Source organism: Pyxicephalus adspersus, chromosome 6 (genome assembly GCF_032062135.1).
Source record: "Pyxicephalus adspersus chromosome 6, UCB_Pads_2.0, whole genome shotgun sequence".
Taxonomy (NCBI): Eukaryota; Metazoa; Chordata; class Amphibia; order Anura; family Pyxicephalidae; genus Pyxicephalus; species Pyxicephalus adspersus.
The window spans coordinates 70,042,805-70,056,308 of record NC_092863.1 but is presented as its reverse complement, the minus strand read 5'-3'; the positions used below and the strand labels follow the sequence as shown (position 1 = coordinate 70,056,308).

General features: G+C 35.9%; 1 protein-coding gene across 1 annotated transcript in view; it reads left to right on the top strand.

The window, feature by feature from the left end:
- The window catches only part of CAST (calpastatin), a 31,253-nt gene extending 18,014 nt beyond the window's left edge, over nt 1-13,239 (top strand). Inside the window, exons 19-33 of the mRNA XM_072413957.1 lie at nt 918-1,013; nt 1,127-1,204; nt 3,104-3,208; nt 4,699-4,782; nt 4,912-4,959; nt 5,362-5,448; nt 5,997-6,116; nt 6,977-7,078; nt 7,532-7,624; nt 7,710-7,745; nt 9,705-9,800; nt 9,931-10,002; nt 10,653-10,724; nt 10,908-10,971; nt 12,127-13,239. Of these exons, the coding sequence (XP_072270058.1) occupies nt 918-1,013; nt 1,127-1,204; nt 3,104-3,208; nt 4,699-4,782; nt 4,912-4,959; nt 5,362-5,448; nt 5,997-6,116; nt 6,977-7,078; nt 7,532-7,624; nt 7,710-7,745; nt 9,705-9,800; nt 9,931-10,002; nt 10,653-10,724; nt 10,908-10,964 (1,146 nt within the window). The 3' untranslated portion in view covers nt 10,965-10,971; nt 12,127-13,239. The remainder of the gene's footprint in view (nt 1-917; nt 1,014-1,126; nt 1,205-3,103; nt 3,209-4,698; nt 4,783-4,911; nt 4,960-5,361; nt 5,449-5,996; nt 6,117-6,976; nt 7,079-7,531; nt 7,625-7,709; nt 7,746-9,704; nt 9,801-9,930; nt 10,003-10,652; nt 10,725-10,907; nt 10,972-12,126) is intronic.
- Nucleotides 13,240-13,504: the final 265 nt, after the last annotated feature.

Genomic DNA, 13,504 nt, shown 5'->3' with positions numbered 1-13,504 from the left:
ATCATATATGAGTAATGGATTCAAATCATGAAGTTACCAAATATATATAAAGTAGGAATAATTATAATTATCAAACTTACATAATTCAAAAAATGGCTTAATCTTGGAGAAAAAGTGAAGTAAACCTCAGGATAGAGATGATCTGTTGAAAAGTTCAGAGGAAATGGGGTAGTGTAGTAGAACCTCCTATATAAGTATAGTCTCTACAATTTAAGAAGAATTTCTGTTTATATCTTTATATGTAATCATATATTATATGTATAAGTGAGGTTAAAAAGTGAGTAAGAGTTGCTGTCCTACCTGAAAATGAAGTAGACTCTATTTTTAATATGATGCTGAATGGTAGCACAAGTCTCAGTTTCCAGGGAAAAGAAAGTAAATAATCCCTAGCAGATGCAGTCAGCAAAATAGGTTTGCCATATAGGCTTCCACAGTGTAGGTACTAAAAATAAAACAATATTATGTTTTTTTCTATTAGGTATAGTATTCATATTCATAATAAATTGTGTTTAGTGAAGGCAGAAGTGCCCATAAATGCAATGTACCTGGATTCTATAGAGAAATCTCCTCCTGTTGGTGCGGGATAGGATTGTTTGCTCGTTTAAGATACAGCCTTGATAGTGTTTCCTAAGGCGTCCTCCTCAATATCTACACTAGTCAAATCAGCCCTAAGAGTTTGCATCCCCTGCCAATTCTATTTATTTTATTTGTAATATTTTTAATATTAAGATTAAACATTGTACAACATTTACATGGTTAGCTGGTTTAGGTTCTATACGGAATCCAAGTAAATATTTCTGTGCACAGCTGCATGTAACAGAGACTCCGGCATAATGAAGAAGTAAGAGTAGTTCATAGTTGTTAGAATTATAATTTTTCTTTATCCTTATGTAAGTATAAACCTTTTACCTCTTCAGCCTATGACAGAAAGTGAACTGGCAGATGAATTCAATAAAGACTTTACATGTTCTCCAGCCCCTGCTGTACAGCAGACACCTGCTGCAAAACCAAAAGTAAGTATTAGTACTGTTATTTTAGCAATAAATGGTAAATATGCTATCTTTTTTTTAAAGATATTTCAGTTTTTTGGTCATATTGGTTTATTTGTTATGCACTTACCTTTAAGGATGTCGAAGTTAAAAAGACAGAGCCTGAAGTTGTGGTTAGCGCTTCCTCCTCCTCAGCGGTCCAAGCTACACCTTCTGTAAGTAACATGATGTGTGCATATATAACATTCTTTACATTTCATCCTTTGTGTAAATACCATTTAGGAAATCGTGCTGTCTCAGACACTAATAAAGATAGAAAAATAAGGTGTGTTATATGCCCATTAAGGCGTTTAGGTGGTGTGTGTGGGGGGGAGCAATTGATGGAAAGGAAGGGGCAGCCTAAAGACGATCTGAAAAAGCAGTCATTCTACTAAACTTGAAGGTCATTTTTTACTGTCTGGCCACTTATGTTTACCTTACAGCTATCTTTTGTTTTGCTGGCCTTACCATCATCATTTTTCTCTTAAGATTTCTAGAGAATACAGTGCAAGCTAATTCTTGCAAGAAAATACCCAAATTACAGTACATTGCAGGAACATTTTCTTGTGAGATTTTAGGTGATTTGAATTTCGAGTTCTGAAATTTTAAACTTTATAAATCGTAAAAGATTTGGTGAAGGAAATAGGGAATCAAGACTGTGTAACCAAACCCTCAATGTGAGGTTAATCAACATCTGTAAAGTAACAATCCATCTATAATGTCACAATCCATCTATGAAACGCCTCCCAATCAATTTGACTGCATTTAGCTGGATTTGAGCAGACAGTATGTCTCTGAACACCTCAGAATTCATCCGGCTGCTTCTGTCCTGTGTCACATCATCGATCAACTCTATCGTCCCAGTGCCACTGGCAGCCATGCACGCCCAACCCATCACTCTGCCTGCGCCATGTTTTACAGATGATATGTTATGCTTTGGATCATGAGCTGTTCCACGCCTTCTCCATACATTTTTCTTGCCATCATTCAGGTAAAGATTGATCTTGATTTCATCTGTCCAAAGAATGTTTTTCCAGAACTGTGCTGGCTTTTTTAGATGTTTTTTTTAGCAAAGTCCCAATCTAGCTTTTCTATTCTTGAGGCTTATGAGTGGCTTGCACCTTGCAGTGCACCCTCTGTATTTACTTTCATGCTGTCGTCTCTTTATAGTAGACTTAGATATGGATACGCCTACCTCCTGGAGAGTGTTGTTCGCTTGGTTGGCTGTTGTGAAGGGGTTTCTCTTCACCATGGAAATGATTCTGCGATCATCCACCACTGTTGTCTTCCGTTGACGTCCAGATCTTTTGGCGTTTGAGTTCACCAGTACTTTGTTTCTTTCTTATAATGTACCAAACTGTAGATTTTGCCACTCCTAATATTGTAGCAATTTCTGGGATGGGTTTTTGGGTTTTTTCTGTTTTTGCAGCTTAAGGATGGCTTGTTTCACCTGCATTGAGAGCTCCTTTCACCGCATGTTGTTTGTTTACAGCAAAGTCTTCCACATACAAGCACCCCCCTCAAGTCAACTCCAGGCCTTTTATCTGCTTAATTGATAATGACATAACGAAGGGATTGCCCACACCAATCCATGAAATAGCCTTTGAGTCAATTTTCCAATTACTTTAGAGACCCTGAAATGAAGTGATTGTGTAAAAAAAAAAAAGGCTTTGGTTCCTCACATTTGTATGCAATCTTTTTGTTCATCTAACTGAATAAAAGCTGAAAGTCTGCAGTTCAACTGCATCTGAGTTGTTTCATTTAAAATTACCCGTAGTAATGTACAGAACAAAAATTAGAAAAAAGTTGTCTCTTCCCAAATATTTATGGACCTAATTGTATATGTGACAAACAACTACTAGATATATAACCAGGTAGATAAATGAGAACATTCTCATATAAAAATACAAAAGATAGCTTTAACAATATGCAGTTTGCAGTAAGTGCAAAAAAATGCTTTGTTATTGTACATTACTTAACATTTTATGATGGAACACCTGCTGTCAAAAAAGGACCAGTTACATTCATCATGTTTTCTAATTTTAAACCTCATTTATTGTTTTTTTTTTTTGTAGAAAGCACCTACTTGCAAAGCTGATCCACTAGATGCTTTGGCTGGCACATTAAAACCCAAGCAAGAAGAACCAAAAGACAAAAAAACGGTTGTAGATAAAGTAAAGGTAACGTGCTTTGTATAATATAAAATATTACCAGTAATAACAAATTAAACTATTTCTCTTTGCAAGTGTAGATGAAGGTTTACAGCAGGTTTTTCTAAATGATACTAAAAGTGGGAAATTAAAGTGATTCTGCCCAAGATTAAAAAGCATTTTGTATGAATCACATAATCCTCCTCCTACTTATTAATATGAAGAATTTTAAGAACCTAGAACCCCACCAAGTAGTTATAGGATGTTGTTCAATAATAATGTAAACTTTTTTACATTTCATTTTATTTGCATACTAAATCTCAATTTAGTTTTGAAGAAACACATATACAGCAATGTGAGTATAAATAAAATCATCTTAGTCTTCATCAGACTAAATAAAGTTAAAAAAATTGCTCAGATTAGTTTAAAATCAACTCTCCACATGTCATCTCATGTAAATATGAAATACAAGTAATTAATACATATTCTCATTTGTAATATACAAATAGTAAATGTAAAATATATTTATACACTTGTATGAGATTGTGGCATTCATATCATAGCGGGTCCCCACAATGAAAAAAAGTTTTACTATAGGCAGAACTATGAACAGAATAAAAAAACAAAAAACAATAATATTAACCTCCTTGCAGTTAAGCCCGACCTTCGCTCGGGCAAAAAAAAACTGCAAGGATGGTTAAGCCCGAGATTTTGTACATCCTTACTTACCTGGTCCCCCTGTGCTCATCCAGCGTCGTCCAAACTATTTATACAGCTCTGTGCATAAAATAGGGGGTGCATATGACAGACCCATAAAAGCAATTGCACAAGAGGAGAAGAACCTCTTTTGCATACCATGGGAGCTTGTTTGTATCTTGTATACGCCTATTTCTAGCTAGTAATATTATTAAGTTAACTACTGTGTTGCTTTTAAAGTGAAACTCCAGCTAAATACACAAAAATAATGAATATATATGTGCTGTTTTAATGACCAAAGTATTTGTATTTCTGTCTGTCATGGTGTGGGATGTAGCTCTTCAATGTTGTCTGGCAGTAAGTGAGCACCTTAACATAACTCATAGTCCTTTGTTTTTTTTCTTCCTCTCCAACTGTAAACTTTGCTATACAGGGAATTAAAAGTTCCCAGGCAAAATCAGGTACATACACTGCCTACATTGACACAATACATTTGTTTAAGCCTTAATAAATACAGAGCTGCAATAATCTATATCTATTTGTCTGCTTGGAGTTTAACCCTAAATTTATTTTCCATTTATGGTAAAAATCCTAAAGTATACTTCTAGCAAACAGATTATTAAAAGATGGTTCAGGAACACTTGCAGCCTCCAAACTGTTTAAAACTTACTTTTTGGCACCATAGTCCTTACAAGCAGCAAATCTAAGCAGATTGTAAAGTATTAAGGTTACTCATAATATTAAAATGATAAAATGTGTTTTAAAACCTAGTAGCTGCTTGTTTTCTATTTACTGTAATGGAAGGGTTTCCATCTTTCCTCTAGGAGCAAACAGGAAAAGGAAAGCAAGATAAGCTAGGAGAAGATGAAGAGACAATACCTCCAGACTACAGGCTCAAGGAAGTTAAGGTAGACAAATGTTTTTTGGCTGTAGTAGTTCAAGTACAGATCTGGATAACAAATCTATTTTATTGATGATATGTGTGGTGCTAAATGTTGTGTTATCAATGCATTTAATAGTTTCAAACTGACTTTCAGGATAAGGATGGGAAGCCTCTTTTGCCAAAGCCTGAAGAAAAGCCACAGGTAGGTTAATATTTTGATATATACATTATATTTTAATATATGCCTACCATACTTATGTGTGTGGTGTACACATGTGTATCTATGTATATATTTACTCATTTTTAAAAATATTTTTTTACAGACCTGTACAAAAAAAGTTTTGTAACTGTGTGCATCTCTTTATACTGTGAGGGTGTATCATATGGTCTTCTCTGGGTAGGCGTTTGTTTGCAGTGTGTTGCTAGGTAGAAGCCCTTTGTCTGGCTTTGGACAGCAGATTCTGTTTCACATGGATTCTGTCCTGTAGTCTCATGTTTCAACTCTGATCACATAACAAGCATTAGGTCTCTTTGCACCATTTGCTAAAACATTGCAGAGGTGATTCTCCATTTATTGCTCTGTTTCATTTCTGTTAACATGCAGGCAATGAGTGAAGATGATTTGCTGGATGCTTTGAATGAAGGATTTGTCACCTCTCCTGCTGAATGTCCAACGGTAATGTCATCGGAGGTATGTTTTCTGTTCAACCCATCTACATGAACCTCATGTCTCTTTGACTCACTCCAGCCATTGTAGGAATGACTTGTTCATCCTAGTGTCCCACAGTCTCATCTGGAGAACTCATCCATCACCATAAGTTGTTTCCTACATCACATTATAATGGGAATTAGAGACATACCATAAGGGAGTGTTGTATCTATTGATTTAGATAAACCTATGTAGTGCCATCATATTATATTTAGTTTCCTGTATGTGTACTGCTTTAATAATCAGTCAGTAACTCAAAGTAGTGAGACAAAAGCTTATATGGGACAGCCAGACAACTAGCATTTGATGGATTATGACAGGTTTTCTTTTCTCAGTGACCTTTACTAGTGATAGGAGCTTTTACATGAAATTATATTGTGTGTAAGAAAACTATTAATAGTTGTATGAGTTTGTTTTTTATATTTATTGTCCCATTAGGATAATATTTGATAAACAAATAACACGCTGTTGTGTTAAACATTATGGGTACTACCACTAGTAACCGTAACTTGTTATTGCTTTTCTTTTAGAAAACATCTAAAAAATCAGAGCCTGAAGAGATTGTATCATGTGCAAAGGTTTCCTCTGTACAATCCAGTGCTCCAAAGTCATCATCTGCGCAACCTGAGACTAAAAAGCCATCTGAATCTGTGAGTTCCTATTTAGTTATCTTTTTAAAGTAGGATGAAACACCTTTACGTACATTGGCATAGCATTCTGTAAGTAGGCCATTTACCTTACCTGTTATTTACGTCATTACTGATCAGCCTGGTTCACTGTCTGACAAAAGAAAAAGACTAATACCATGGCTTTTGTTGTGCAGGTATAATATGCCTTCTAATCCCTATTCACAGAATATGGCAATGCATCTTTGGTGCTTGGTGTTAAAAAAAACCTGTGGTTCTGTGTCCAAGTGTGCATCCAGAACAACTGATTTATAACTCATATTACAATATTATAGAGCAGTTTATTGCAAAATACCTACAAGTGTTGTTGCCTAGGTGGCCATAATTAGTGCAGTCTGTGGAAACCATGGCCTGTATAACGTAGGGCTTAGGGCCATCAATATTATAACATTGTACCAGTCTTACTTTATTCTGCAGCCACCTGTGGTCAGAAAGTATTTTTACTTACCTAGCTTATTGTAAAATCTAAGGTTTTTAGTGTTATGAAATGTGTAGTTTTGGTGTTTTTTTGCAAATTGCAGCACACTGTTCCTGTTTGCACTACAGTATTAAATAAGCCTGTTTTGTACAATGTATAATATGTACCGCTCATAAAGGTGTAAGCTCTGTCGGGCAGGGTCCTTTTCTCCTCTTGTATTATTGTTTGTATCTGTCTCTCATTTGTCTCCCCTATCTAATGTACACTGCTGCGTAATATGTTGGCGCTATATAAATAGTTTATTTTTAATATTAATAATATGTAACAGATGTTTGTTGGAGGGGAAATATTCAGTGGATGTGTAATAGAAAATGATTTACCGATAACACATTTTCTGTGTTCCTAGGATGTACAGATACCTGACGATGCATTAGATATGCTTTCTGGTTCTTTGGGAACAAGGAAGGAAGATCCAGATGAGAACAAGCCTATTGTAGACGTAGTAAAGGTCAGTAATGTAAAGCCACATTACTTCTCGATCCTTTTTATCATATCAGTCAGCTACATTTTAATATATGATATGCTTGGAAATCAGATTTTTTTTTACCAAAACCAAAAGGTTATCAAAGATAACTATGTTTGTTTAAAGTCAAGGTTTAATCCTGTAGAAATTTATTTTCATTACCAAAGCTGGCTTCCCATCAGTGACCCAAATAAATAAGACATTTTAGTGAACATGTGTCTTGTGTGCTGCAAAAAATTAGATAATAGAGATAAAGACTGGACAACACACTTATTTTATCCTTATTGCTTTAGTAGACAACCGCATTTTTTCTGTTTAGTAGTAGTATTGCATACAGTGGTCATATTTTGCAAGATTTGTATAGTAACCTGAATGTTATTCTGTATACAGTTGTTGATATCATAGAAGTCATTTCTTTAATTACTTATGTTCTTTCAGGAAAAAGCCAAAAAAGAACACATTGATCGCCTTGGAGATAGAGATGATACAATTCCCCCTGAGTATAGGCATCTTTTGGATGGAAAAGATCAGGTAATTTTTGCACAGACATAAAGATTCTTTATTTTCATGTGTGTACATTTCATGTTATTAAGCCTGAATGTATTTAATATTACAGGGAAAACCTGCAAAACCAGAAGAGGCAAAGCCAAAGGTAAAAATGCAGCCTGCAGTTTTTTTTATGTTTCTCACCAGATGCATTACAAAGTAAGACTTAATCTACACGGACTGTTTCCCCAGCGTTTAACCTGAGGCTTTTAAAGCCCATGTTTGAAGTCCCAGTGCATTCCAATAGGCTAATCTACACCAGGACGTTTCCTTCGGGCATGTTTTTGAGCGTTATCTTAAACGTTGCTTGCAACGTTTAAAAAATTAAAACGCTGGATAAACGCATGAAAATGCTTACATTGAACTCGATGGAGCGTTTTTAAGCTTTTTATGAAAGCTTCTATTGAAAACAATGGGGGCTTTTATTAACGTTTTTAGCGGGACTTTGGACTCTGGAAGACCCCTTTAATAAGGAGACTCCCAGATCTCCACCACCCCACCCTGGGGAATGAGTACAGGGGTACATAAAAACCCTTACTCATTCCCTGAAAGGGTTAACATATATGTAAAAAATAGGAGGAGGCCTTAATGTTGAATAATTTTATTAAATGTGTGTGTGTTTGTGTAACTTAACTTTTTTTTTTTTACAGGTTATCGCAATGACAGGATGATTTCCATGGCTGCAATCATGACATGAGCACAGCCATGGGACTCCTCCTGACAGTGAGGGATCACAAGGCACTAGGGGTTAAATGAGGACAAGGCTCTCCATTCACCCTTAGTGCTCTGTGATTGGCTGAAGTTTTAAATTTCCCAGCCATTCAACACTAGACATGAATGGGGAGACTTGTGCCCATTCATCTCTAGTGCTCTGTGATTGGCTGAAGTTTTAAATTTCCCAGCCATTCAACACTAGACATGAATGGGGAGACTTGTGCCCATTCATCTCTAGTGCTCTGTGATTGGCCGAGAAATAGGAAACCCTGATGACAGCTGAAGCATCATCAGGATTTCCCTTTCCTCAGCCAATCAGGGAGCAGAGCAATCAGCAGAGCTCTGTCCTTTTCTTAGGTGTGTGAGCATGTTTTACCTTTTTCTAAGAATGTGTGCTTATACTGTATATCCCTGTACCCATTACCATGAAGAAGGAAGCAGATATCTGGAAGGATTGGGCTTGTATATTAAGCGGGATTCCACATAGTTTTATTAATACATTGAATAAAATACTGCATACAGCTTTTTGGCATCCCCCAAGCATGTTGTAACACAAGTGTGATGGTAAGATGTCCACAAAATGTTGTCCATATAGTGTACAGTGTAAATGCAGTTTATAAAAGCCCATACAAAAAGCACAATAATTAATTGTGTATATAATTAATAATTTACGCTTACATACATTGGTAGTGGAATGTATAATACCTGGTTTGTGGATCCCCACTCCGACTACTACTAGAGAATGTCCTTATTCCTTAAGGGGCAAATCCATTCAAAAATTTTATCAAAGTCTTATGGTAAAAGTTGAAATATGAATATGTTAAGGTCAGAGCTTTTTAGATCATTTACTCAATGCAGATATTAAAAACATACCCATTTGTTTGAAAAAATAATGTTGTGGATGTTATTATCATCCTGTATTTATATAGCACCGATATATTACGCAGTGCTTTACAAAGTCCATAGTCATGTCACTAGCTGTCCCTCAAAGGGGCTCACAATCTAATGTCCCTATCATAGTCAAATGTTTAATACAGTCTAAGGTCAATTTTGGGGGGAAGCCAATTGCCCTAACTGCATGTTCTTTTGAATGTGGGCGGAAACTGGAGTACCCAGGGGAAACCCAAGCAAACATGGTGAGAACCTGCAAACCCCATGCAGGTGCTACCCAGTGTTCATAAAAAGAAAAGAAAAAAAACTAAACAAAATGCATCCTACAGAGCTATTAGCAATCCCAAAGTTTCTGTGCAGTAGTACATTTCTGGAATCTAAGTGTGATCCTGATCTATTACCTATAAAGTTAAGGCTGTAGTGAAGGTTTTGTAGACTGAAACTGTGTCTTCTTTTCTAGGTATCTATAAGTGATGATGCAGCCATTGATGCTCTGTCTAGTGGTTTCTCCTCTTGTGATACTGGCTCTGCTGACACAGCAAAGAGTTCTTCAAAGGTATTTATTATTTATATCTGAAGCATGGGTATCGAGTTTATGTCATTTGTATAATAGATTCTGTATTTTATCTTAAAGCTTTTACAACATCTGTGTTCGTGCATGTAACCTGATGCTATGTTTAAACTAGGACAAGACAGAGAAGAGTACTTCTAGCACACCAGTTTCTCAGACAGCGGGAAAGACTCCAGAAGCCACAAAGGTTTGTTCTATAAGCTAGTAAAATATTCAGCCTACAACTTTTTAGGAGATGAGAGATGTTTATATTAATCAACCGTGGATTAGCAAAACCTTTTTACTTCTTTTCACACGATTGAGTATTTAATGTACACACAAGTTTACAAACACATTGCTGAATGTCCTCTACTATAAATCAAACCTATAGATGCCCCATTACATACACATTTCTGTTGAACACCTTACATAATTTAGTAGGCTAAACCCACATTAGCCCAAACAACTACGAATTAAATAGGAAATTTAATTATGTAGAGTCTGCAGTCTGCGTTATGAGAGACAGAAAGTGGAACTGGGTAAGAGTGTATGTACACTCCCATAGTAGGACAGGGTCACAGAACATGAAATTAGGTCCAAGTCTGTATACCCACTTGTAGTGGGACAAGCTCCTAGAATGTGGAGCTGGGTCTGGGTGTTCCTTACATAGTAAAACAGGCTCACAGAAAGTGAAACTAGCACTGAGTCTGTGGATCCTCAAATATTAACAAGATCTCAGAAAGCAATTTAAATCTATTTAATATTTATATACTGTGTAGCATGTTTTCAGACAATGACACAGATGCCATCTTTTTATAGTAATATGAGGATATTAACATAGTGATGTTTGTATACCAGGACAAGACTGGACAAAGCACTTCTGGCAAACCAGTGTTACAGACTGCAGAAAAGACCACCGATGCCTCAAAGGTATAAACTGTGCCTAACATGTAGAATACTGTGCTGTCTGATTAGAAAAGGGATCATATAGAGGGTTCACAGATAAGGATAGTTAAACTGAAGTATAACCAAACCATGTGCAAGCTTGCAGACTGTCTATAGAAGTTGTGCATTTTATTAAATCTAACATTAAGAAATTTTGCTTTCCTCTAGCCTAAAAGCCAAAGCTCCTCTACAACAGCTAGTGCCTCAAAAACATGCAAAAGTTAAACCAACCGTAAGTAAATGTGCAATCTAAATGTATAAACAGCTTGTTAAATGTAAGTTAATAAAAGGATTTTATTTCTCCATCTCTCCAATTATTTTTTTTCCTCATACTTACAATAATAAAGTCTTCATTTTAAAATTGTTACCAATAGTTTCTCCTAAACTGTTTCTCCTAAGCTGTTTTATTGAAGCTAGGTTTTAGCTGGCAGACTATTGTCCCAACAGATAAAACTCAATACACTTACTGCTGCTTGTGCTAAAATATTAATCATACGTAATATGAGATTATGTATGTAATCTCAGAACTGTCAAGTAATAGCAAGAAATATATTAGTATTTTTAGGACAATCCAACATTTTTTTTTGCTCAGTAAATCAGAACTCTTCTGAAGAGCCTTGTGCCCATTAGAACATATAAAATATGTTGAATACAAAAATATTTGATTACCTTCTACTCCAATAAAATGATGAAACGCTACATTCATAGCAGATCACTGTATAGCTAGCTCAGTGTACCAGACCATGTAATGATGTATAAAATAAATGTACATTGTATTTACTTAGCATTTTATACAGGACCCCGGTCCTTTTGGAGCAGGGCCTTCCCAAAAGTGTTCCCACATGGTTAGAAACACTCAATAGTCTAAAAAGTTTTTGCATTATGTAGCATCATCAGGGGAAATATCCCAATTCATCATACCTGCGGTTATAAAGTGGGTTTGAAGGTCAGGTGTCCTCACATTTTTGGCCATATTGTATGGTTTTGAGATGCCCAGCCCATGCGTGCTTACTCATTCTGTTACTGCCTTTGCTACTTAGTCGGGCTGACTTATTAAAGGAACTTAGGCTGTTCACTTACCAAATTGAATTGTCACCCCTATAAGGGATATTTTACTTGACTTGGTGAATGTGGTGCAAATTCAATTTGCAAAGAAATATGAAAAAAATAGGATTTTTTCCTTGCATGGGATTGGAAGGTTGAAGTCAGCAGAGCTTTTTCCCCATTTACTAAGCTAAGTGGGGTGAAAATCAGTTTGCCATGTGAAAACCCTATAGTCCTTTAGAACATGAACCATAATGTGCCCCAATGTGCTCCAAATTACAATTGTCTTGACACAGACTGCATTGTATGCTATTTTCACTTGTTTCTGTTTGTTTTTTTTCAGATCGGTGTACAGTCTCTGTCTGCATATCAACTGCTTGGGAGAACAAATTGTGATACAAGCACAGAGCTGTGTGACATGGCTTCTCTTTTCCTGCACCGAGGACCTTGGAAATGCCTCTCTAAACCTTAAATTCCTTTTGGCTATTTCTTATTTTTCATTTTTTCCTTAGCAAGGGGAAAGTTTTCTAGAGTGGTAATGAAATGTTTATTGTTGTAATAAAAGCAGCAATCTTTGCACAGGTTTCAAGCAATTGGACTAGTAAATGAGCACATACGGGGTACCTGATAGAAATTACTATATTTTAGGCAAGATTTTATTTTCTGTGCGTGTGCAAAGAATGCTTGGTTACATTGTTTTGGTGTTGTGATGGTTGTGTGTCACTGAACAATAAATAATATATATATATATATATATATATACTTTATGCATTTTAGATTAGCAAAGAGTAAAAAAACCTGTCAAATTTGTGTGCCATTGGGAAGTTATTAGAAACAACTTTAAAAAAAACATAAATCTGCTCTCAGGCAGTTGTCCCCAGCACAAGGTGTCTACTGTAAGTTTACTCCTCACCTCTTGTTCTGGGAACAGCTCTGAAATTTTAAATTTTGCCCAGCTCACTTTGACAATGCACAGACAGGTAAATCTCCCCAATGGTGACACAGACAGCAATAATAATACTTAAAAGGTCAAACCCAACCCCACTATATAAAAAATAAGTTTTGTCTATAAATAAGCTCTTTTATATCTTTAAATGAGCTCACCTGTGTTTACAAGACCCGCGCCTTTTCTATTCGCCAATACCTTGTTCTTTGTGTATATGAAATATATTTTGGCTTACCCCAGCATGGGCAGGTGTTTATAGTTTTGCATAAATTGAATCCTATTTTTACACAAGATGATTGCACTGATACCCTCAAAATAGAACCATCCATTTTGTTTTGGTATAAGATGTATCACATGGACAGCTATGCAAAGTGTTACATATAGGATGAGTACCGGGTGTACTTCACTCAGGACACATGTTGGGGGATTTCTATACAATCTAAGTGATATGAGGGCTGTTTTACTTTTGACTTATGAACACTATTAGAAATAAACTCTATGTTAAACATATGCAGTGGTGGTTTGTTATTTTGTAGGTAAAAAAAGTTATACACCTATGCCCTAAATTATCTCTTTGTAAATTATGAATGCAGTACATTACTTAGACCTTACTTGTAAAAATGCACAGGGACTTCACTTTTAATGCGTGAGACTCCAATAATGTCCTGAAGACTTTAATCACAAAAATATTTTGATAAAGTCCATAGGCGGGCAGCAAAAATGGTGCAAGGTGCTATAAAACATGAAAAGGTTTAAGAGGGCAGTATGTCAGCAT